We start from the raw sequence: 23470 nt of genomic DNA on the forward strand, positions 1-23470 counted from the left end.
TACGGTGTTATAGTGTGGTGGCAGGCCACGGAAAAGAGGACGTACCTATCCATCATGGAAAGGACACAGCGTCAAGCGCTACTGTGTATCACAGGCGCTCTCAGGTCGACGCCAACTAAAGCCCTCGAGGTAATAGCTGGTGTCGAACCATTAAACCTATACGCGCAATCCATAGCCGCAAAATCGTCCCTACGGATTGCCGCAACTGGCAATCTGGGTCTGCTAGGCTATGGTCACAGCGCCATTGGTAGGGAGACTAGTAGAGACTTGGACTATACTATCCCCCTTACCAGTACTGACTATATTAACACAATATTCTTGGAACCGGAGTGCTGGCGGGAAGGGTTATGCATTCCCGAAGCCCTCAACCTCTTCACCGACGGGTCGAAGATGGATGATGGTGTCGGAGCGGCCGTATACTGCCCAGACCCGGTCTCCAAACAATCCTATAAACTCCCAGACCATTGCAGCATCTTCCAGGCGGAAGTTTTTGCCATTGGCAATGCTGCCGAATTGGCTCGGGGTTTACAGCGTAATCACACCTCTATTAACATCTTTGTTGACAGCCAGGCTGCAATAAGATCAATGCACTCTGATGTGGTCAAGTACAAAGTTGTCCTGGACAGCAGAAGAGCAATAGAGTCGCTGAACGCATCTGCGGTCGTGCGTATCTATTGGATCCCAAGCCACCAGGGCATCGATGGCAACGAGATCGCAGACACTCTCGCCAAAGAGGGAGTGGGGCTCGATGTCGGTAACATGTGCAATGTTCCGATATCCCTGCGAACTCTAGGCAGTGAAATTGAGGTGCGCTCTAGACTTCAGTGGGACGCGAGCTGGCGTAATGCCAACTCGTGCAAAACTGCAAGGCTGATGTGTGCCTCTACTAACAAAAACTTAACCAAATTCGTCATGCAGCTTTCAAGGAAAGACTGCAGGCTAATGCTAGGCATTTTAACTGGTCACTGTCTGTCAGCTGTCCATGCTGTAAAGCTGGGTATCACGAACAGTGATCAGTGCAGGAAATGCAACGAGCCCGGAGTTAAGGAAACACTCGAGCATCTTCTCTGTAGATGCCCAGCGTTATCCCGACTCCGGTTGAAATACCTTAATTCGCCGTGCCACAACGATCATCGGGACGTTTCACGGCTACCTCCTAGGATGCTGCTGGCTTTTGCCAAAAACGCATCCATACTGTGCGACTTCTGAGACGAAGATACGCTACCGGTACAGCTACGGACCTCCACTGGTCTATGCTTTGCCCCGTACAGGGGCAGCTGGTTCCACCTAACCTAACCTATCTCAAAGAAAAAAATCCTTCGCTGTCCAGAAGGAATAAAAAATTTCACTTGACAACAGACCATCTAATTATGCAATAGGAGCAGTTCTATAACAGAACAACCAACCACTATTCGTTGTCATTTTGAATTCACTAAGAAGTGCTTCTTTTAATGCTTGCCATCTTGATATTCCACGCTCACTTGATGCAAACATACTAGCCAAGCCTCTAAGAGATCGTTTTGCAATTATAAACTTGTGTAAACTGTCCCAATGCATTATGGAAGCCATATCTTCAAAATCATTAATCCACACTTCGATTGATAATGTATCATCGCCACTAAACAAACGGATTGAGTTCTCGATAGCTCGAGCGAATCTTGGCACGTTCCCATTGCCTATGGCAGCGAACTCAATAATTCTTTCCATTACTGTATTACGAATTTGCTGTACTTAGTTTGCTTTTATTTTGTTTTTCACGAGCACTCGGTATTTCTGCTGTTCTATATCTTTCGCCACTACCTGCCAGACTCACACTTTCGTCGGTAACGTTGTTCACATCGTCTATGTGCACTTCGTTTAATTCATCAGCTCCATCGTTAGCGTCGAAATCATCATCGTCGTCATCTTCTTCTTCGACTTTTTGTTCATCATCGGCATTAAGCAGTTGTCCCCTTCGCATTTTCGAAAATATGTGATTTGCTAAATCGTGTACATTACGACGTATGTTTGTCAAGCAAATGGCAGATTATAACAAGATCACGGTCTGTTAGATTTGCAGCAACGAAATTTATTTTGTCCTTATATTCTTGCCTAGTTTCATCACATTGAAATCTTTTAAATTCACGTAAGCGTTCACGATTTTTACGATCCCCTTCACTTTCAAACACAAATTTTTTGCAGCAAACTAATATTCTTCCTTTTTTCAATGCGCAAATTTTTGACGTCCTTCGCCAAGTCGAGACATCTTTTTCGAATTTCACCAGTATGTGTCTCAATGTTCAAGATTTTTGTATGTATTCGTAAATGTGTATCTGTCACACGCTTGTAATCGTTTACGCAACTTTGCACAACATTGTGAAATAGTTCAATTTGCTTTACACCACATTGTGAAATATAGTAAGTTCTTCATTTGGCTTTTCTTTTTAGGTTGAGCCCCCCCAATATATGTGGGATTGGTTTTATGATAATGTTTATAAGTTTAATCCTTAATTAGTTTTATATTTAGTCTATTGATTAATTAAATTATTTGAATATATTCGTCGCGGTCGTCGTTAGCACGTCTTGCTTTTCCTCGTCGTCGTCACAAAATGTATTCTATCGACTTCACTCCCAATCGATACTCCTTTCTTCCCTTAATTGATAGGTGGATAGATTGGCGTTGCCAGACCCATTCCCACATATATACCCTTTTGGAGCTCGTATTAGGAGAAATCGATTTCTTTCGTTTATTTTATTGACGCTTTTGAACGTCTATCATTCTTAAAGCGGCTCCACTCAGTGTTTAGGTCGCGGCTCCACTTATGATTGGAGTTGAGGTAGTTGGCGATAAATTATTTGCACCAAAACAAGCACTGCTAGTTGTTGCAGTTGCTGTAGTAACTATTGAGTTACTAGTGGCGCTAGTAAAAGTAATTGTAGTAGTAATAGTACTTATGTTATGAGTAGTGCACTGGCGTTGAGAGCTCATTAGCTTTGTGCTGATTTCCAACCGAGTTTTACCAGCTAAACGAAGCATTCCCTCATATTCAATCTGTTTATTACTAAGCTGAGAGTTGTCGCCATTCTGCGCAGCTAGGCGCAGAGTAAGACGAAAAATAATTTTCCGCGTCACAACCGATCTCAACAAGAGCAGATTAGAGCCTCCTGCATTATCATTACAAAATAAATTGATTTTAAAATCACTAGGATTTAATATTCAAAAAAAATTAGTAGTTTCATTTGAAATGAATCAAATTTTTTTTGTGCAAAATAAACCTCACAATGATGAGTGTTGATGCCAGCGCATTGTAGGTGAGTGGCACACCTCCGCTCCGCCGATCGAAAAGCACTCAAAGCTTTTCGCTCACCAGCAATGCGCTCACGCGTAAGAAAGAACTCAAGCTCCAGTGCTTTCAACATCTCTCTCTTCCACAACTCTCCACCGCTGAGCACGGCTCGGCAATAGATCGGTGCCGTCGGCATTTTTACTAGGTCAGTGCCAAACCACGACTCTTAAGCCACGATCTAATCACCCCCCAACTCTCTACGATTTTGTATAATAACCCGAAAGTCGAAAATATATTATTTATTAGTGAACAAACGCGAGTGTTTCATTCTCACAACGGAAAAACATAATCATTTGGTCCTTCGAGCCGGATAACTTCATCATCGCTACTCCAGCATACTCCTCAGATAAGTACCACAAAAGTTTTTTCTTCTTTCCTATCATTTCTTCCACGGTAGTCCGCCCTTTGGTTTTCCGCCATATTGTGCAAAAGAATCCAATATCTTTTGCCGAGTTCCTTTCTATTTTTGCTTCGGACGACATTTTCTGTGCTTTTTATATTATATATGTATAATCATAATAAAAATAAATATAATAAAAAATTATTATATTTGTTTTTTTCCGCCAATCGCGTATGCATGTGTGTGCAAATATTATATATAATTAAATGTTCGCGGTGCACGAACAGTAAAAAAAATAAAACACAAGGATTTATTTTTGTTTACTTAATAGACTACTTTATTTTTATTTATAAGCTCGCGGGCTACGCGTCCTAAGTGAGGAAAGTGTCTTTAAAATCTAAACTCACAATATGCTGAGCTCTAACATGAAAGTTCTTATTACGACTTAGGGCTAACATACGTGTGATGTTTTGTGTTTGTGTTAATTCAGTAATGCTGAGTCCTCAAGTTGCAAATGGAAAATTTTAATGGACTTTGGATTTTTTGGAAGTGGCACGATCGCCAATGTAATAGGATCTTTTTGTTTGTGACAGTTGGTGCCGTCGCGACAAATGTTTATGTTTATGATATGATTTGTGGGAAAGAATTTGGAAGGGGAATAATTATGAGTGTTTGTCATGTACGAGAAATTATTCTGGTGGTGGATATATTACTCCCCCAACCTATAGAGGTTAGCTTGTCCTCAAGCGTTTAGTTCGGGGTACATAAGTGGGACTGGAATTTCAATATTATCGGTTTCAGCATTAGCACTTATGTCTGTGTCATGTGTTCTTACAAATTTTTGTGTTATTATGTTGAATAGTGTTTTAATTTTCTTATTCACTAAGTTGTATATAACAATGAGGATTAAAATTAATACAATCATAATTATTGGATATTTATAATTATTGTTTTCTCTATTGTTATACATAATCATTTCTTTTATTTCAATGTGTGATAGTGGTTCTATTTTAGTTACATTGTATTCTGTAAACATAATAGTTGTAAATTGTTGCGCTCTATTTGAAATTTTAACATTTTTTAATTCAATGGTGCAATTAAATATTTTTATTATTTTATCTTTTTCGATGTATATTTCTAAATTATTACAATTTTGATTCAGTTTGGTTCTGGTTAAGTTCCAGGTTATTATGATGTTTGGTTCTACTATTTGTATAAATTCTTGTTTACGATATTTATTAAAGGTGCAAACTGGAGTTTCATGTTTTATTATATTAGTTATGCATTGGTCATTTATGATCTTTTTAGAGATTGAATTCGAAACAAAGTTATTGTGTAAATAAAATTTTCCTTCAACACTTTCATTGATGATTTGTCCATTCTTATCTGGGTAAGGGATTACTTGGAAAGTTTTGGTTTCAAGATTACTCAATGGAATATGGGACATGATGAAAATTTCATTTGTAAGTGTACTGAACCAAGCAGAAGTTTTAATATTCATCAACTTTTCGTGATTAATGTGATCTATTTGATCGTGTTTAAGTAATTTTGGATTAAATATTCCTAAGCGAGTTAATTGTAGGCTTAGTTCGATGTCTTCTATATATTCGGTAAAATGTTCAATGTTAAAAATTAATGAATTTAATTGTTTTTCTTCTTCAAAAATTTTGCTTTGATTATTTATAATATTAATACCTTGATTAAATGTATTTATAAAATCATTAAGATTATTTGCCTGAATTGAATTATGGGCAATAATGTTAATTTGGTTTTCTAATTGTTTCTTATCTTCTTCATCTAACGTGCCAAAAAGGAATTTAAGTGATGATCCTATGAAATCGAATAAACCTCGTTTAGTACGACTTGTTATTCTGATACCTGCCATTTGCTTTTCTAATTTATTCATTAAATATTTTATTTGGGGGTACTTGTTAAGGATATGGCTTTGAGTTAATAATAAATCAAAAGAGTTCTCTATTTGTGTTACGTTTATAGTTAAGCAATGATGTTCGAAGGATATTGGTAAATTAATTGTTCCTTGTTGAGTGTTTACAGTTGTACAAATAGTTGACAATATGAGTAACATCAGCAATTTAGGATGTTTCATCATGAGGGCTGGAATTAACATATTTACTTTTGTTAATTATTTTTTTCCTTTTAAACTTCGATCTATAGTGTGTAACTTTTCTACCTCTATTAGTTTCTTCGTAATGTTTTTCATCAAGCTTTTTAATATTACCTGTCTTTTTGAAAGGATTTGTTGTTTTTGATTTAACCAATGGAGCTTGTCTAAATCGTGTATCTACTTCAAAATCACTTCTGTTTTTATTGAGGTTATTTATTTGATTTACTTTATTCTCTTGTGAGTTATATTCAGGGGTTCCTGCATAAATAAAAATATCTGCTGGAGTTCTATTAGTTGCCTTATGTTTTGTTTTATAATTATAAGTATATAATATTGTTTCAAACTTTGTTATTTTATTCTCTATATTATCGTCGCTTCCTATTATTCTTAACTTTTCATTTATAGTTTTATGAAACCTTTCTATATCTGATATTCCTGATTTACTTGTTGTTATGTTAATTTTTCTTCTTGTAACCAAATTTGCAAAGCCGCACTGATGAATGCTGAATCTTTTTCTGCTTTTATCTCTATGGGTTTTCCCATTTCATTGAAAACTTTTAGTAAAGCTCTTTTAGCTTCTAACCAATCTCTACTTTGAACTTCAACTAATGTTGTGAATTTAGAATAAACATCTATACAAGAAAGAAATGGTTTCTTATCTATCATATAAAAATCTATAACATATTTATACCTAACATTAAGTACTTCGGGTGTTATCTCGAACGTGAGTTTTGTATCTCTATGTTCGGTTTTAGCTATGTTGCAAATTTCACATTCATTAATTAGATTTTGTATTCGTTTTTGGTAATCAGGGTAAAATTATTTTTCCTTAAACCAATTTATTGTTTTTTCTATACCTGGATGTAACAATTTTTTATGTGTTTTTAAAATTAATTCTTTAAACTCTGCAAAAGTTTGTAAGTCAATTAATTTTAAGCTTGTTTTCATTATTTTAGTTATATTACTTGGATTTATTATTTCTAAATAAGCTCTTTGGAAAATTGGAAAATCTATTTCATTGTGAAAATAGACAATACTCTTTTTCGAGCAAAGATATTCCTTTATCATATCTTTAGCATATTGATTATTCATTTCCTTATAAGAAATTTTTATGTTAAGTTTATGAAAATAGTGGTTTGTTTCAACTTTATTATCGTCACCTTTTATGAATTCTATTTGCCTGTTAAAGTAGTTTAAAGGTCTTTCGGTTATTGGTATGTGATATTGATTGTCCTCTTGAGCACTATGTATATTTGCTCCTGTGCTAATTGCATCTTCTCCTAAGAAATTCTCTTCTATTTTTATACGTGAAAGTGCATCTGCTACGTTATTTTCTTTTCCTGGTAAATACTTGATTTGATAATCGTATTCATTTAATCGAATTTTCCATCTTTGTAATTTCATGTTTGGTTCTTTAATGTTACTGAGCCAAACTAGTGGCTTGTGATCACTTAAGATCTGGAATTTTCTACCGAATAGGTAAGAACGGAAATATTTGGTTGCCCACACGATAGCTAATAGTTCTTTCTCTATAGCTGAATAGTTTGATTCGTGTTCGTTTAAAGTTCGACTTGCATAGCAAATGGGTTTGTGTTCCTGTGATAGAACGGCGCCTATAGCAAAGTTGCTAGCATCTGTAGTCAATGATAATGGTTTCTCGAAATTTGGATAAACTAGTATCGGATCGGACGTTATTAAAACTTTGAATTTTTTAAATGCTGACACATAAGTGGGATCTTTTATGTTTATGGTAGCGTTTTTCTTCAACTTTGTTGTCATGGGTTTTGCAATATTTGCGAAATTGGGTATAAATTTGCGATAAAATCCGCATAAACCTAGGAATGATTTGATTTCTTTTGGTGTCTTTGGTATTGGGAATTCAACAATTGCCTTAATTTTGTTTGGATTTGGTTTTATACCTTGCGTGGTGATTACATGCCCGAGGAAATCAGTTTCCTTCTTCATGAATTCGCATCTGTCTAATTGTAATTTCAAATTTGCTTCCCGAAGTTTTGAGAAGACTTTCGAAATGGATGATATGTGCTCTTCCAATGAAGTGGAGTAGATAATAATATCATCTAAGTAAACTAGACAATCCTTGAAGATCAGATCTTCAAGTAGGTTATTCATACAGCGCTGGAAAGTCGCTGGAGCATTTTTAAGCCCAAAGGGCATACGAGTAAATTCGTAGTGACCATGCTTGGTTGAAAAGGCAGTTTTTGCAATTGAATCGGGATCCATTTGGATTTGATGGAAACCCTTTGCAAGATCGATCGTAGTGAAGTATTGGCATTTGCCTAACTTGTCTAGGATCTCATCCATATTTGGTATGGGGAATTTGTCGTCAATGGTTATTTCATTGAGGTTTCGGTAGTCAATGACTAACCGGAATTTTTGTTTTCCTGAAGCGTCCATTTTTTTTGGAACAATCCAGATGGATGAACAATAAGAGGATTTTGATTTTTTAATTATGCCCTGCTCTATCATTTCGTTGATTTGTTTATTGACTTCTTGATCGTAAGCCTGTGGGTATTTATAGGGTCTTTTATATAATGGGTCTTCGTGTTTCGTTTGAATTGAATGCTTAATCGTACTAGTGAAAGTCTAATTTTCACCTTCCCGGTACTGAATATCGCGAAATTCATGTAAAACCTTTTTTAGTTTTTCTACCTCTTCTGTGTTAAGATGTTCAAGTCTGAACTCATTACACTTTTTTAATTCATCTTTGATTGCGAAGTTGAATGGCCTATCTTCGGTCAAGGGTGGATTTGCACAATCTTCAGTGTAAGCTTCTTCAGAATTTTCTACTTCGTTTTGAAATGTAAATTTATATTCTCCTAATGTAACTGTGCCATTTTCGTAATCAATTTGGGATTTACTGGCTTTTAAGTATTCTCTTCCTAATAGCATATCATAATTTTCAGAGAAATTATGAATGTAAAATTTTTGTTTTGTAGGGCAAAGTCTGCGGGGACCAAAAAGTATACTTTCTGATAATTCGGTTGAAAAATTACAAGAGTTTTTGCAATTATTAATTTTCCGCTTTATTCGCGAACAAAGTATGGACCTAATTGTTGTTGTTACAAACGACGAAAACGAAAACGGAGTAAATGATGACGCGCTGTTAAGTTCTCAATTTCAACTATGTTTATAAATCTATGCTAAGTGACATTAAGCCTAACTTAACTAGAGCGGCGAAGCGAGGCGAATTCGCTCAGAGAGCAACAAACGAAAGCTTTATTGCGCTCTCGCTTCGCCCTAATTCTAACAACTTCATTTGGTATTTCATGCTCTTAACTAATAACTATCAAATGCGCCAACACCGGCCCCGATGAACGGCTGTGCCTTCATCCGATTGGCAGAGGCGCCAATTTGTGTATTGGCCGTTTAAACAGCCCTCCTGTGCTGGTTCGCACGTCTGCGACGCGCACCGCCCCGTCCGCTCCTGGATACACCGCCACGACTCGACCCACCATCCACTGCATCGGCGGCTGGTTGTCTTCTGCGACGACGACGAGCTCTCCGACTTGCAGATTCGGCTGCAACTGGTCCCACTTGGCCCGTGCCTGCAGGCCGAGCACATACTCCCGGACCATCGCTGCCAGAACGCTCGCTTGAGCGACGAGACAGCTCGCCATCGCCTTAAGCAACTCAGACCCTCCTGGTCCGGGGTCCGCGATGCTGCCGGTGCCACCAGTGGTCCGCCCACCAGTAGATGCCCGGGGGTTAGCGCCTCGCCGTCGTTGGGGTCTTGGCTTACGGCTCCTAGCGGGCGGGAGTTGAGCACCGCCTCGACCGCCACGACCACTGTCTGCAGCTCCTCGAGCGTGAGCAGGGCGTTGCCCACCGTCCGTAGGAGTAGGTGCTTTGCAGACTTCACACCTGCCTCCCATAGTCCTCCGAAGTGAGGAGCCCTCGGCGGTATGAACGCAAATTCGCATCCGCTTCTTGATGCGAAGTCGCGAACTGCGTTCTCCTCGGCCTCGACTCGCCTCCTTAGCTCCTCCAGATGGCGACTTGCTCCGACGAAGTTCGTCGCGTTGTCGCAATGGACTCGGCTCGGACATCCTCTTCGACCAACAAACCTTTGGAAAGCCATTAGAAATGCATTAGTTGACAGATCGGATACAATTTCTAAGTGAACCGCTTTTGACGCAAAACAGACGAACAAAGCTATGTACGACTTGTACGGCGGCTTTCCGCGAATCCTATAGGTTGTCTCAACCGGGCCACAAAAATCTACGCCACAAATTGAAAATGGGCGGAGCGCTCGGAGTCGATCAGCAGGCAAATTTCCCATTATTTGCTTAAGCAACCGAGGTTTGCATTTAAAGCAACGGATGCATGATCGTACTGTCTGACGACAAAGCTCTTGAGCATTAACTAACCAAAGTCGTTCTCTGAGAATGCTCACGAGCGCTCTTGGGCCAGCGTGACAGTTGGTCAAGTGAAGGTATCTCACATAGCTGCGAGCAAATTGTGAGCGCTTCGACAAGAGGAGTGGAAACTTAGCATCATACGAAATAGGAGCATTTACCAGTCGCCCCCCGACTCGCAACAACGAAAACGAACACCAAGATCCTTCATACTCATGTATGAAAGGATTGAGTCGTTGTAGACTCGAGCTCACACGTGTACTCTTACGAACCCTTTCTATATCGTCTCTGAATTCGAAATCCTGCATTACTTCTACTATTTTACTGAATGCTTCTTTCAGTTCTGATGCCGTTGGAACCAGTTCAAATTGAACTGTTTTGTCTTTGCATCTTCGAATGAAGCGGAACACATAAGCGAACACTCTCAACAGACTTGTGTGCGACGAAAAACTTTCGATCGAGTCCACTAGATCTGACTTTACCACTATAGCTGTCAGTCCAACAGCTGTTTTGCGCACTTCAAATTGCGCGTCTCTTCAGAGACGAAATGGTGGTTAACTGGCCATGCGTCGTGTGGTTCCATCAAGAATGACGGACCACTAAACCACATTGACGCGCACAAGTCTGTTGAGAGTGTTCGCTTATGTGTTCCACCCGGGGGCGCCATGAAAAATTACAAGAGTTTTTGCAATTATTAATTTTCCGCTTTATTCGCGAACAAAGTATGGACCTAATTGTTGTTGTTACAAACGACGAAAACGAAAACGGAGTAAATGATGACGCGCTGTTAAGTTCTCAATTTCAACTTCTCGATACAATGTCTGCGGGGTTCTGCTTAGTTGGAACATGACGCCATTCCACGCTCTCTGACCACTCTTGAATCTCGGCCACTCGATTCGACACGAATGTCGCGAGAGTGGAAGGATGTGACCGGATCAATGAAGAGTGACTTCCGAATCTGACCAAAGAACCGTCCGTTCAATTGGAGATCGGATCAGCCTTCGGATGCGGTGGCAGAGTTCTGCAAGAAGGTGAGCTGCACACAACTCAAGTCTAGGAAGAGTCTTAGTCTTGAGGGGAGCTACTTTTGATTTTGAGGTTAGTAATGATACTTTACAACCTTCTGCAGTTTGCGTACGAACGTAAATACACGCCCCATACGCTCTTATTGAGGCGTCGGCGAAGCCATGTATCTCTATCGGTGACGTAGGCTCTGTGAACAAATATCGTGGCACTTTTATGGTTTGCAATTGTGTCAAATTTGACTTCAATTGCTGCCACGATGTATCCAAACTCAATGGTATGGATTCGTCCCACTCCAACTTTTGAAGCCAGAGCTCTTGAAGCAGTATCTTTGCTTTTATAATTAAGGGACTCAATAGGCCAAGCGGATCGAATAACCGCGATGTCACCGAGAGAATGTTCCGTTTTGTCGCTTTAAGACCCATGAATGAATCGTCGATCCGGAATTGGAACACGTCTTCATTTGGCAACCAAATCACACCTAGAGTCTTGGTTGCGTCAGTCTCGGAGATCGTTATCGGCTTTGGTGTACTGTTTGATGCGGAGAACCCAGGAGCATTCGAGAACCACTTCGCAAGTTCAAAACCTGCTCCTAGCAGTATCTGCGACACTTCAGACTTAATTGTCTTCAGGTCCTCGACGCATGCGGCACCAGTCAACATATCGTCAACGTAGAAATCTTGCCTGATAACCTCAGCTGCCATGGGGTGCGAGGATTTCGCAATCTCGCTCAGCTGGATCAAACACCGTATGGCCAAGAATGGCGCTGGCGCAGTGCCATATGTTACAGTATTTAATCTGAATAATCTCAACGAGTCTGATGGATCTTTTCTCCACACTATGAGCTGATAGTTTCGATCTGCCTCGTGCACCATAACTTGCCGGTACATCTTTTTGATGTCGGCCGTTAATGCATATTTATGCAATCGAAAACGAAGCAGAGTCGAAAACAGCTCTTCTTGAATGGTCGGCCCGACCATAAGAATGTCATTCAACGCCTTATGTGTCGAAGTGCGACACGAAGCATCAAATACGACCCTCAGCTTTGTCGAAGTGCTTTGGGGCCGTAGTACACATTGGTGCGGAATAACATAGTGTGGTGTACTTGGAAGGATGTGACTCACTTCGGACATGTGGCCCATCTCTACATATTCTTCCATAAATTCCAAGTACATTCGCTTTAACTCGGGATCTCGAGTTAAACGTTTTTCAAGCGACAAAAACCGCCGTTTAGCAACTTCAAATGAGCACCCAAGCTGGTGCGGATCTGATTTAAACGGCAGTCTTACTTCGAAACGACCAGACGGCAATCTTTTCACATTATTTGTGAAATGATCTTCACAACTTTGTTGTTCAGCGGAAAGGACTTTGGAGGGAGAGCGCACATCTTCGACAGTCCAAAACTTCAGCAAGGTCTTGTCAATCGAGCTCAAACTTTCTTCCTGATAGCTCAGATTGACAGTCATCTTCTGGTGAGATTTTTCACCAGGAGTGTACCGCCCCGAGACAATCCACCCAAGGCTTGTCTTTTGGAGGATTGGACACTCTGGACCTTGCTTGATTTGGCCAACGGACAATAGATCAAAGAATGTTTCAGCGCCGATAAGAAGATCAATTTTCTGCGGTTTGTAGAAATAGGGATCCGCTAGCTGAATATTGTCAGGTATCTTCCAGCCACTGACATTTACAGTGTGATCTGGCTGATAACCTGAGATCGATTTGAGGATCCATAAATCGATCGCGTATTCATTGCAGCCAACTCGCGACTTCACCACAGTGTGTATCTTTTTCTTAACTTGAGAATTGGATTCACCAATGCCAAGCAAGCTGATGCACGAGTCTTCTCTACGCAAATGCAGCCGCTGAGCTAGTTCCTCAGTCACAAAATTAATTTGTGACCCAGAGTCCAGCAAAGCTCGGGCTAAGACGAAATCGCCTGAATTCGTCTTTATTTTGATGACTGCTGTGGCCAGGATCACTTTATCCGACACGGTCGCATGCATCGCATGTAAAGTGGATGGACGATCAGGCTCAACAGCGGAGAGACTCGGGGGTGGTAACGCTCTACTATTTGTAGTCGCAGAATATATGTGCAGCAACGTATGATGTGAACGGCTGCACACACGACACTTTTTTGCCTTACATTTGGCGACAGTGTGACCCTTCCGAAGACAATTTATGCATAATGCAGTTGTTTTCGCGTAGTCGAATCTATGTTTAACTGCCAAGGCAGCAAACATCGAGCAACTCACGATGGAATGATCTTCGGAATTGCAATATTCGCATATTTGGGTCTTTTGATCAATCTTATCTTTGAGCGTCGTACACGAAAACGAGCTTTTATTAAGCTGTTTAGTGGAAACGGCTTGACTATCGGACTTTGTCGAATTCTCAGCTGACAAGTGCTGATATCGACGATTAAGCACAGTTTCACACTCACTCCATAATGGAATTTTCGTGTAATCTAGCTGCTCATCCCACTTCTTCTTTGTCATTGCATCAACTTTGTGCATGACCAGGTGAATAAGGATTGCATTTGCAATCTTCTTATCATCACCTATCGACAACAAAGATCCGTATATCGCAGAGACAGTGTCAATCAAGTTTCGCAACGCTGAAGCGGAGGGCTGCGAAATCTTTGGCAAATTGAAAAGAGCAGTGATATTTTCATTAAATATCAGACAATCATTGTCATATACTCTTTTCAAACTCGCCATTGCTTTCTCATAGTTGTCCTCGGTGACTTGAAACGCTCTCACCGTTCCAAGAGCCTCACCAGAGAGACAAGAAATGAGATGATTGAATTTCTCAATGCGCGGAATTGAATGGTCATTGTCAACAAGAGTCTCAAACAAGCTTATGAAATTTTTAAATTCGGAATACTTTCCGCTGAACTTTGGCAGTGAGAGTTTAGGCAGACGGGTACGAGGAGCGGCAATCGGCTGAATCGATATATTGGCGGATGAATTATCGGTCAACGATTTCACCATCGCCTTCAGCCTTGCCTTTGCAGTAATGCAAATCTCTTCTAGCTCGCACCGGTAATCGTCATATTCGTCAAATGTCTCAATTCTGCTTTGATATTTGAGAGCATTTTCAATATGCGACGACAACATCTCAAGCCTGCACTCTAGCTCTGTCAAATCTCGACCGATCGTGTCATCGAGAATTTGATTATTAACTCTGCAAATGCTCTTCACGCAAATAGCAAGTTTCTTTTTAGAGCCTTCAAGAGTTTCTTTCGAATTCATTTTTTATGTAGATTATTAGAGGAGACGACAAAAAATATAAAAAATAAAATACAAAATAAATCTTGTTGCTTCCAACAACAACAACGAAAACGAAAATTAAAAACAGAAAAAAAAAAAAATTTTTTTTTTTTTTTGAATTATTATTTTGAACTATTTTTTTATTTTTTATTTTTACTTAATTTTAAATTGTCCTAAGCTAACCACTAAGCTTTCTCGGACAATAATAGGGGAGTACACAATTCGAGGGAGCAAACGAGATATCGCACTGATGCTCAACCAACGAATGTAGGGGAGCGAGTTCTAAGCGCTGCAAAGCGCGCGACAACGAAAAGTGCAAGCAACAACACAGACTACAGAGCGCAATGCACTGTGCAGATGCTGGCTTGCTAACGTACGTATGTGTGTATGTGCGCTGTTTCTAAGCGCGCGAAACGAAAACGAAAATGCAACCAACAACAACACGGAGCCGAAATGCACCGGTGCAGTGTTGGCTTGCGGGTATATATGTATGTATATACGTATGTGCGCTTAGCAACAGCACACAACTTACAGCGGCTACGAATTTGGTGACAAAGGGGGCGACGAAAGCGAAAATTGCAACGAACTGAGAGAAGAAGTTCGATGCAATGGAAATAAGAATTTCCCCTAGTCACTTTCACTTAGAAAACAAAAACAATATTCTGCCTAAGCGGTTCACTTTTTAAATTAAAATATAAAATTTAAAAACAAATGCTCTACTATTACGTATGTGCCAAGAATTGAAAGCGTCACTAGAATTTTGCAACTTGGCAACCAATTCAGTTTTTCGCTTCCAATTTTTCGCACAGTACCTGGAATTGGCGATCTTTAATGATCCCAGCCACTTTCCTCTGTGTGTCTTCTGCAGTTGCAGGGTATGATGATGCGAAGAATCCAGCTGCCAACGATGACCACAACACAAGAAGATCACAGCACTGGCACAAGTCAATTAATTGTTTATATTTTATTTTATTTAGCGACCGGCGCGAATTTGTTTTGTTTTCTGTTTTAGATCATTCACTCGCGTTCAACAACAATTAGAGTCCACCCGGGGGCGCCATGAAAAATTACAAGAGTTTTTGCAATTATTAATTTTCCGCTTTATTCGCGAACAAAGTATGGACCTAATTGTTGTTGTTACAAACGACGAAAACGAAAACGGAGTAAATGATGACGCGCTGTTAAGTTCTCAATTTCAACTATGTTTATAAATCTATGCTAAGTGACATTAAGCCTAACTTAACTAGAGCGGCGAAGCGAGGCGAATTCGCTCAGAGAGCAACAAACGAAAGCTTTATTGCGCTCTCGCTTCGCCCTAATTCTAACAACTTCATTTGGTATTTCATGCTCTTAACTAATAACTATCAAATGCGCCGTTAATTGTTTGAACATTGATTGGATTTTTATGAATTGGAAAACTGAAAATATTTTGTTTTAAAAGGTTTATTGAAGAACCTGTATTAATGATACATTTTAGGTTTACTTCATTCATTTTGATTCTTATGTATGGTGTGTTTGCTCTGCATTTAGTTCCGAGGCACTTTGATGAAAATTTTCACCTTGCTCCATTTTGAACTGGCCACTTTGGCTTTCCCTTTGTCTTTTTACCGGTGGGTTAGGCCCACGGCTTGTTGAGGTGTCCCTCGAATAGTTATAAGGGTTTTGGATTTGAGCTTCTTTTAGTTTTTTATTGAATTCTTGGTGAAGATTTTGATTATTCTGATTTGAATTTGAGTAATTGATTTGGTGTTTTGAATTGGACGAATCATCTGAATGAGAATTGTTTGAATAGTTTGCGTAAGATTTATTTTGATTCCTACGACTATTGTTTTCACTTTTATGGTTATTCTGAGTCTCATAAGACTCATAAATGCCTTCTGTTTGAGCAACGGCTTTTAGCTTGCTTATTGAAGTTATATCATGCCTTGCTAAGGTCATGTATATCCTGTCTGGTAATTTTCTGGTTATTACATTTTTTGTAGTAATTTTTAGTGCATTTCTGTATATTATTGCTGTGCTACTGTCAGTGTCTAGTGCTAACTTATTGCTAACAATATAGGATTTTCTCTCGAGCTCTTCGACGAACTTACGTAGACTTCCATTCCAGTTGGTGTTGTATAGTCTTCTTAGTAACTCTTCATAAGGTGTCTGTGTCCTGAATTCCTCGATTAGGGACGATCTCAGCGACATCCAATTGTTGGATTGCGTAATCTGAGATGTACGCAAGGCTTCTCCATCCAGTTGTCGTTCAATAGCACCGAAGATTACGCTGCTTTGGCGTACATCAGTTGTTGAGTATAGAGACAGAATAAAATCTATTCTCTTTATAAATGCCGACAAATTTTCTGCTCCGTTATCATACGCTGGCACGTGTTTGATTTGATTTATACACTGTTTTAAGTGTGCTTCTGTTAGTTCGGTTGCCATTTTTGATTTGTTATTAGTTTGCACACGTGGTTCGGGTTTTTTGAGTTTTTTATTATGACGGGTTTTTTACAACGTTTTTTTGTATTACCGTTTAAATAACGCACTCACGCACGTAGATGTTTTTGGCAGATACGTTTTGTACAGTTCACAACTAGGACGCGTTCACCCAGGACAATGTTAAAGTCCTTCTAGCGGTTCACGACTGCTTTGTTGATTCAGTAACTAGTACGACGTATCCTACCGGCTGCGCCAATTAAATGTTCGCGGTGCACGAACAGTAAAAAAAATAAAACACAAGGATTTATTTTTGTTTACTTAATAGACTACTTTATATTTATTTATAAGCTCGCGGGCTACGCGTCTTAAGTGAGGAAAGTGTCTTTAAAAACTAAACTCACAATATGCTGAGCTCTAACATGAAAGTTCTTATTACGACTTGTGTTAGTGCAGTAATGCTGAGTCTTCAAGTTGCAAATGGAAAATTTTAATGGACTTTGGATTTTTTGGAAGTGGCACGATCGCCAATGTAATAGGATCTTTTTGTTTGTGACAGTTGGTGCCGTCGCGACAAATGTTTATGTTTATGATATGATTTGTGGGAAAGAATTTGGAAGGGGAATAATTATGAGTGTTTGTCATGTACGAGAAATTATTCTGGTGGTGGATATATTACTATATTGTATATTCCATTCAAATTAAATAATTCAAATCCAAGCTGTGTGTATCAGCATTTCGTTTTGCTTTAATTCTCGTCCGTTATACGTTTGTATGTCGCGATAATCGCCGACATACATACATACACACATATTTTGTGCACTCTCTTTTGTTCGCAGCGGAGTGCAAGTATACATACATACATATGTACATACTGTTGTGCATGCTGTAACAGCGTGCATAAGTACTTCGCACTTGACATACCCTTTTTTGTTTTTTTTTTCGCCAAGTGATATATTCTGTGTGTGTATTTTAAGAGCAACTCTCAGCTCAATTGTCTGTGTATGGGCTTTACTCCAGCCAGTGTTCCACATACACAGGCATACACACACATATACACACAAATATATAATATAAATAATATTGTAATAATTTATTTATTGTTTTTCCAATCCAGCACATTTACATACATTTTTGTTTTTTCCAGCATCTTGTTTTTTGGAATTTTTCAGTGCACTGTTTTTTTTTTTTGTTTTGCTTTTTTCGACGAACATTTTTTTTTATTGTCGCGGGAAATTTCCCCCGCCCGTCCTTTTGTTTTCGTCGTCTGTGTCCGCTATTATCCGTACCCATTTGGGTGTAAAATACCTCAGCACTGTCTTTGGTATTTTTTCTAGTATTTTTGGTATTTTTTATTTATTGGTTGCTTCTTTCCGTCTCGTTTCTACTATCTGGGTCGTTTTCCTGAAAAAAAAACCAAGTTCCATTTGGTATTTTTTTTATATATTTTTTTGATATTGTGGTTTCGAGAAAATATAGTATACAGTCCGTATCCTTGTCGGACTGTAAGAGCGCCCAGTTACTTTCTCATCCTTAATGCGTAGCATGTCATCGGCAAACCCGATAAGAGTAAAGCTAAATTGTCCGTGCCCTCTACTAGCACCGCTAGAACTTCTGCTAGCCCCCCTTTGCCTAGGTCCAAGAAGGAGTCGGCTCTTCGTGCACCCAGCACATCGCCGGTTCATTCGCAACCGAAAAGGGAGGTCCCCGCACGGTCAGCTAGCGTTTCGCCCACTTCCGGTACCAAGCCTCTGATCCTAGTTACGCAACCTCCGTCTGATCCTAAGACCAAGGTTTCTTCCGTCCCAATCCCTCGGCTGCCAATTGTCACTCGCTCGCAAGGAAAGATGACAATCAATGCAGTAGACACAGCGTTGACAAAGTTCATCACCGCGACTGATCGTATCAGTCACTTTGCGGCGCGAGTCAACAATCCTTCTGCTGACAGCCCATCCCTGTACACGTGTCAAGTCCGAAGGGACCAGATGCGTGCCTTGTGCGTCATGTCGGAGGAGAAGACGACAGAAGAGTTGCCTACTATTCAGGCCAAGTACGATTAATGCTATATCTATATCTGTCGGAAGTTGAGAAACTTTTCCATCTCAACTCCAAGATCAGCGGTGAAGCCCATGCCATTGTGTCAAAGCCTCCTTTGACCAATAAAGGGTTTCAGTCGGCGTGGTCCAGCTTGACTGAGCGATTCGAGAACAAACGGTTGCTCGTAAACAGTCAGCTGAGACGGGTGCAGCTATTCAGGAGCTGCACAGCACCATTCAAGGGTGCCTGACAGCCTTAAGGCACTCGAAAATCAACACAGAGAATTGGGATTGCATCCTGGTTTTCTTGTGTTCTTCGAGGCTCCCCAAGTTGACCCTTTCTCTTTGGGAACAGTCGATACAGAATAAGAGCGACATTCCAACGTGGTTCCTTCTAGAACGGTATCGCACCCTAGAAGCGATAGCGGAAGTGTCATCCAGCACGAACGCTCCGACGATTTCACGAGCGTCACGCAAGGAGGCTCCCGACTCCAAGCAGGTCAACTCCTTTGAGAGTAGGGTGACTTCGAAAACCCAGTCCTGCAAATTGTGTTCCCGGGAGAATCATCGTGCCCTCGCTTTCTTCAGATGGGTATCAACGATAGGGTTAACTACATTAAGCAAAAAAGCTGTGTTTGTGTTGTGCACAAGTGCGCACAATTGCTTTACTTGCAAGGGTCGTCATCATATATCTTGCATCGAGTGAACCCGGCGCCGACAGTCACCACCCCCACTGCATCTCCGATACAGTCCACTCCTTCCCAGTCAGCTAACGTCCAATCATTCCTGGCAGTAAACACACAAGATGTTCTGCTGAGCACAGCTGTTATTAACGTATGCCATCTCGGCGTCCGCTATAAAGCTCGGGCTCTGATCGATTCCGGATCAGAGGCCACCTTCCTTTCAGAGAGATTGTTCAAACGCTTGAGGATGCCATATACATCCGTGCAAGCCCACGTCTCTGCGCTGACTCAAGCTGTGGCAGCCCAGCCCCGCAAGTACTGTCAATTTTAATTGGCTCCCTGTCAGACCAGATTTGCAGATTGAGGCGTCAGCGTACGTCCTTCCCCAGTTAGCGGGGAATCTGCCCTCTCACAAACATTCCTCGATAATCTGCCAAGCATCCAGTTGGCGGACCCCAAATTCTTTGAGAGTTCGCAGATTGATGTGCTAGGCGCTGATATCCTCCCGTCCATTCTGCTCGGCTGCGCTTACCCTAACATTTGTGGGACCCTCCTTGATCAAGAGACCATTTTCGCGTGGATCCTGACTGGCCCTGTGTCGGGATCCACTTCTAAGTCCATTTCATCCTTTTCGGATCGACTGTCCGTCGAGCGAACTCCGCCATTGAAAGAACTCCTCTTCAAATTTTGGGAGGTGGAGGACCTTCCGGCTAGCCCTGAGAAAGAGTCCGACCTTGTCTGTGAGGCTAATTTCAACGCCACGACCGTGCGAACCTCAACTGGTCGCTATATGATCACGCTCCCATTTCGCGATACTGGTCACGTTGACCTGGGTCACTCGAGGGCTACCGCTCTCGCTCAGTTCCTGAGAAACGAGAGCCGTTTAAAGAGAAACGACTCTCTGAAGGAACAATATGACTCCGTTATTCAGATGTATCTGGATTTGGGTCATATGACTCAAGTCCCCCCATCTAGTTCCGGCAACTATTAATTTCCACATCACGCTGTTCTCAAGCCCGACAGCACCACCACAAAGCTTCGCGTTGTATTCAACGCCTCCAGCCCGACTTCAAACGGGAAGAGTCTGAACGACATCCTCCACACTGGGCTGATCCTTCAATCTGACCTAACCATTCAAATCATGAAATGGAGGTTTTTACAATTCGTTTTCAATGCCGACATCACCAAGATGTATCGGCAAGTCCTTGTAGACTCCAAACACACCCGGTTTCAAAGGTTGCTCTTCCGATATACGAAAAGTTGTGCGACTTTGAACTCAACACAGTCACCTTTGGAGTGAACTGTGCTCCTTACTTGGCTATTCCTCGAGATCGACGAAGCTAGGTATTAAATGGCGGGCCACGTCCGACGAGTTCTTTTTCGTCACCGCCGAGATGGTGTCCAAACTATCTTTCACCAATAGAGAAGTGCTGTCGCAGATTGCCAAGTTGTTCGACCCAGCGGGTTGGCTTGCTCCCGTGGTCATTTGGGCTAAGATTTTCATGAAGGAAATCTGGAAGCAAGAAATCGGCTGGGATGACTGCTTGCCGGCGAATCTCTCAGAACAGTGGACCATTTTTTTGCAAAATTATTCGTCCTTGCAGGACATCCACATTTCCAGATGGACCAAGTTCACACCCGGCGCAAAAATCCAATTCCACGGTTTTTGCGACGCCTCTCAGAGCGCGTATGGAGCCGCTCTATATGCACGAGTGGAAACGGCCGGGCAAGTGTTCGTGAGCCTTCTAGCGGCAAAGACTAGAGTTGCACCTATCAAGACGGTCTCTCTACCTCGTCTTGACCTGTGCGGAGCTCTCCTGTTGGCAGAGTTATTCGCCGCCCTCCTACCACACTTTCCCTCACCCGACGCTGAGACGTACCTGTGGACAGATTCCACTATAGTTCTGGCGTGGCTGGATAAGCAGCCATCCAAGTGGACCACTTTCGTGGCTAACCGAGTCGCTAAGATTCACTCAGTGAATGGCACTTGGCAAACATGTTCGTTCCAAACATAACCCAGCCGATCTGGCGAACCGCGGCGTCTCGCCGCAAGAGCTATTGGCCAGTCGCCTTTGGTGGCAGGGGCCTAAATGGCTAACGCACTCACCAGCGCAGTGGCCTTTACCAGTCATTGGGCTCGATACTGAATTGAAGTGTCGAGCGGTGAAGGTCCATGCAGCGCAAGTCCTGTGAGAGGACTTCCTCGACCGTTTCTCCAGGTTCGATCGAGCGATCAGAGTGCTTACGTATGTGCGGAGGTTTGCCCGGCGTTGCCGCCACCCGTTTCCAGAGTCTCGTTTCCAGAGACGCTCAGCTCTCAAGAGCTTGCAGAAGCTCAGGAGAAGCTGATAGGCTCAGAATCGAAAGAGTGTGCTTCCTTCCGGACACATAACCGTTTAAACGGGTCAAGTGATATTCTGAGCTTGAATCCGTTCCTTGACAAGCAAGGGGTCCTTCGTTCCTGTGGACGCGTAAGAGCGTCCACCTCCTTATCTTACGGCGAACGGCACCCAGTAATACTTCCGTTCAACTGCGTGTTTTCACGCCTCCTGGTTTCGTTGACGCATCAAGTCCGAACCAAGTTCTGGATTCCCAAGCTAAGGAACTTGGTGAAGACAGTAATTGGAGCATGCAAGACCTGTGTGATCTCCAGTCGCAGCTGAAGGGCGATCTCCCAAATGCTCGGTCGACCTTTTCGCGACCATTTACTAACACCGGAGTAGACTTCGCCGGTCCCTTCGACGTCAAGAGTTTCGTCGGACGGGGCTGCTACACTACGAAGGGTTATGTATGTGTATTTGTGTGCTTCAGCACCAAGGCAATTCATATTGAGGCGACCACGGATCTGACAGCGGAGAAGTTCTTGGAAGCTTTTTCCCGATTCGTGGCACGGCGTGGGTGCCCTCTTCACATGTACTCTGACAACGGGGAAACGTTCGTCAGAGCCTCCTCAATTCTGTCCAAAGATCTTGTGGAGAGCACCCGCAATCTGATCCTCACCACGCACAGCCATCAAGGTCTTGCATGGCATTTCAACCCACCTGGTGCCCCTCACATGGGGGTCTCTGGGAAGCAGGCATCAAGAGTTTCAAGACGCATTTCTACAAAACGGTTTCCTCCGTTAAATATACGTACGATAAACTTTCGACCCTCCTGACGAAGATCGAAGCGTGCCTCAATTCGCGGCCTCTGTCTCCTATGTCAGAGGATGTGAGCGACTTGGTGGCTCTTACTCCCGGTCATTTCCTGATCAGGCGTCCGCTACTCTCCATGGCGGAGCCAGAGTCCAGGGAGGATGTGGAGTCCATCCGCAACGCTGGCAACGGCTCAAGGCTCTCCATCAGCATTTCTGTGTGCAATGGAAGAATGAGTATTTGAAGGAGTTGCATAAGCGGAATAAGTCGCAGTCACCCTCACGCGACCTCCAGATCGGTGACATGGTGATCATCAGAGAGGAGAATATCCCACCACAAGAATGGCGCCTTGGGCGTGTGCTGACCACTTGCCCGGGCGCAGATAAAAGGGTCCGTGTGGTGGACATCCAGACGTGTCGTGGTGTTTTCCACCGACCAGTTGCAAAGCTGGTCCTCCTTCCAACGGGACCCACGCTCTGAATCTCATTTCTCATCCGACTTATGCAATTTATATCGCGCCATTTTTCATTTAATCTATTGTTTCTGTTTATTTTCTCTTCCATTTGTTTTTCTTTTTTTTTCTTGTTGGTGTGTGCTTGAGAAGGCTCTTCTCACCAGCGCGCCCCACTTTGCCTCCAACAGCCGTCTCTCCGCCGAGATAAGTCGCCCCGATGGAGACGGAGCCCTCTCCTGTACCAATGGCACCGGTTACTCCGCGTGGGGTGTCCGTGCCTCGT

At 42.0% G+C, this 23470-nt stretch overlaps 2 protein-coding genes across 2 annotated transcripts; one reads left to right on the forward strand and one right to left on the reverse strand.

Moving 5' to 3' along the window:
* Positions 1-8956: 8956 nt before the first annotated feature.
* Positions 8957-18427, reverse strand: LOC132797562 (uncharacterized). The gene is made up of 3 exons (XM_060809319.1): positions 18404-18427; positions 15272-15357; positions 8957-9876 (listed from the first exon to the last, which is right to left on the reverse strand). The coding sequence occupies exons 1-3, from the start codon at positions 18425-18427 to the stop codon at positions 9099-9101; spliced, it is 888 nt and encodes a 295-aa protein (XP_060665302.1). The 3' UTR covers positions 8957-9098.
* Positions 18428-22228: 3801 nt separating this feature from the next.
* LOC132797563 (uncharacterized) lies at positions 22229-23213 on the forward strand. The gene is made up of 3 exons (XM_060809320.1): positions 22229-22616; positions 22676-22950; positions 23028-23213. The coding sequence occupies exons 1-3, from the start codon at positions 22229-22231 to the stop codon at positions 23211-23213; spliced, it is 849 nt and encodes a 282-aa protein (XP_060665303.1).
* Positions 23214-23470: the final 257 nt, after the last annotated feature.

The sequence above is a fragment of the Drosophila nasuta genome, unplaced genomic scaffold (assembly GCF_023558535.2).
Source record: "Drosophila nasuta strain 15112-1781.00 unplaced genomic scaffold, ASM2355853v1 ctg14_pilon, whole genome shotgun sequence".
In the NCBI taxonomy this organism is placed as follows: domain Eukaryota; kingdom Metazoa; phylum Arthropoda; class Insecta; order Diptera; family Drosophilidae; genus Drosophila; species Drosophila nasuta.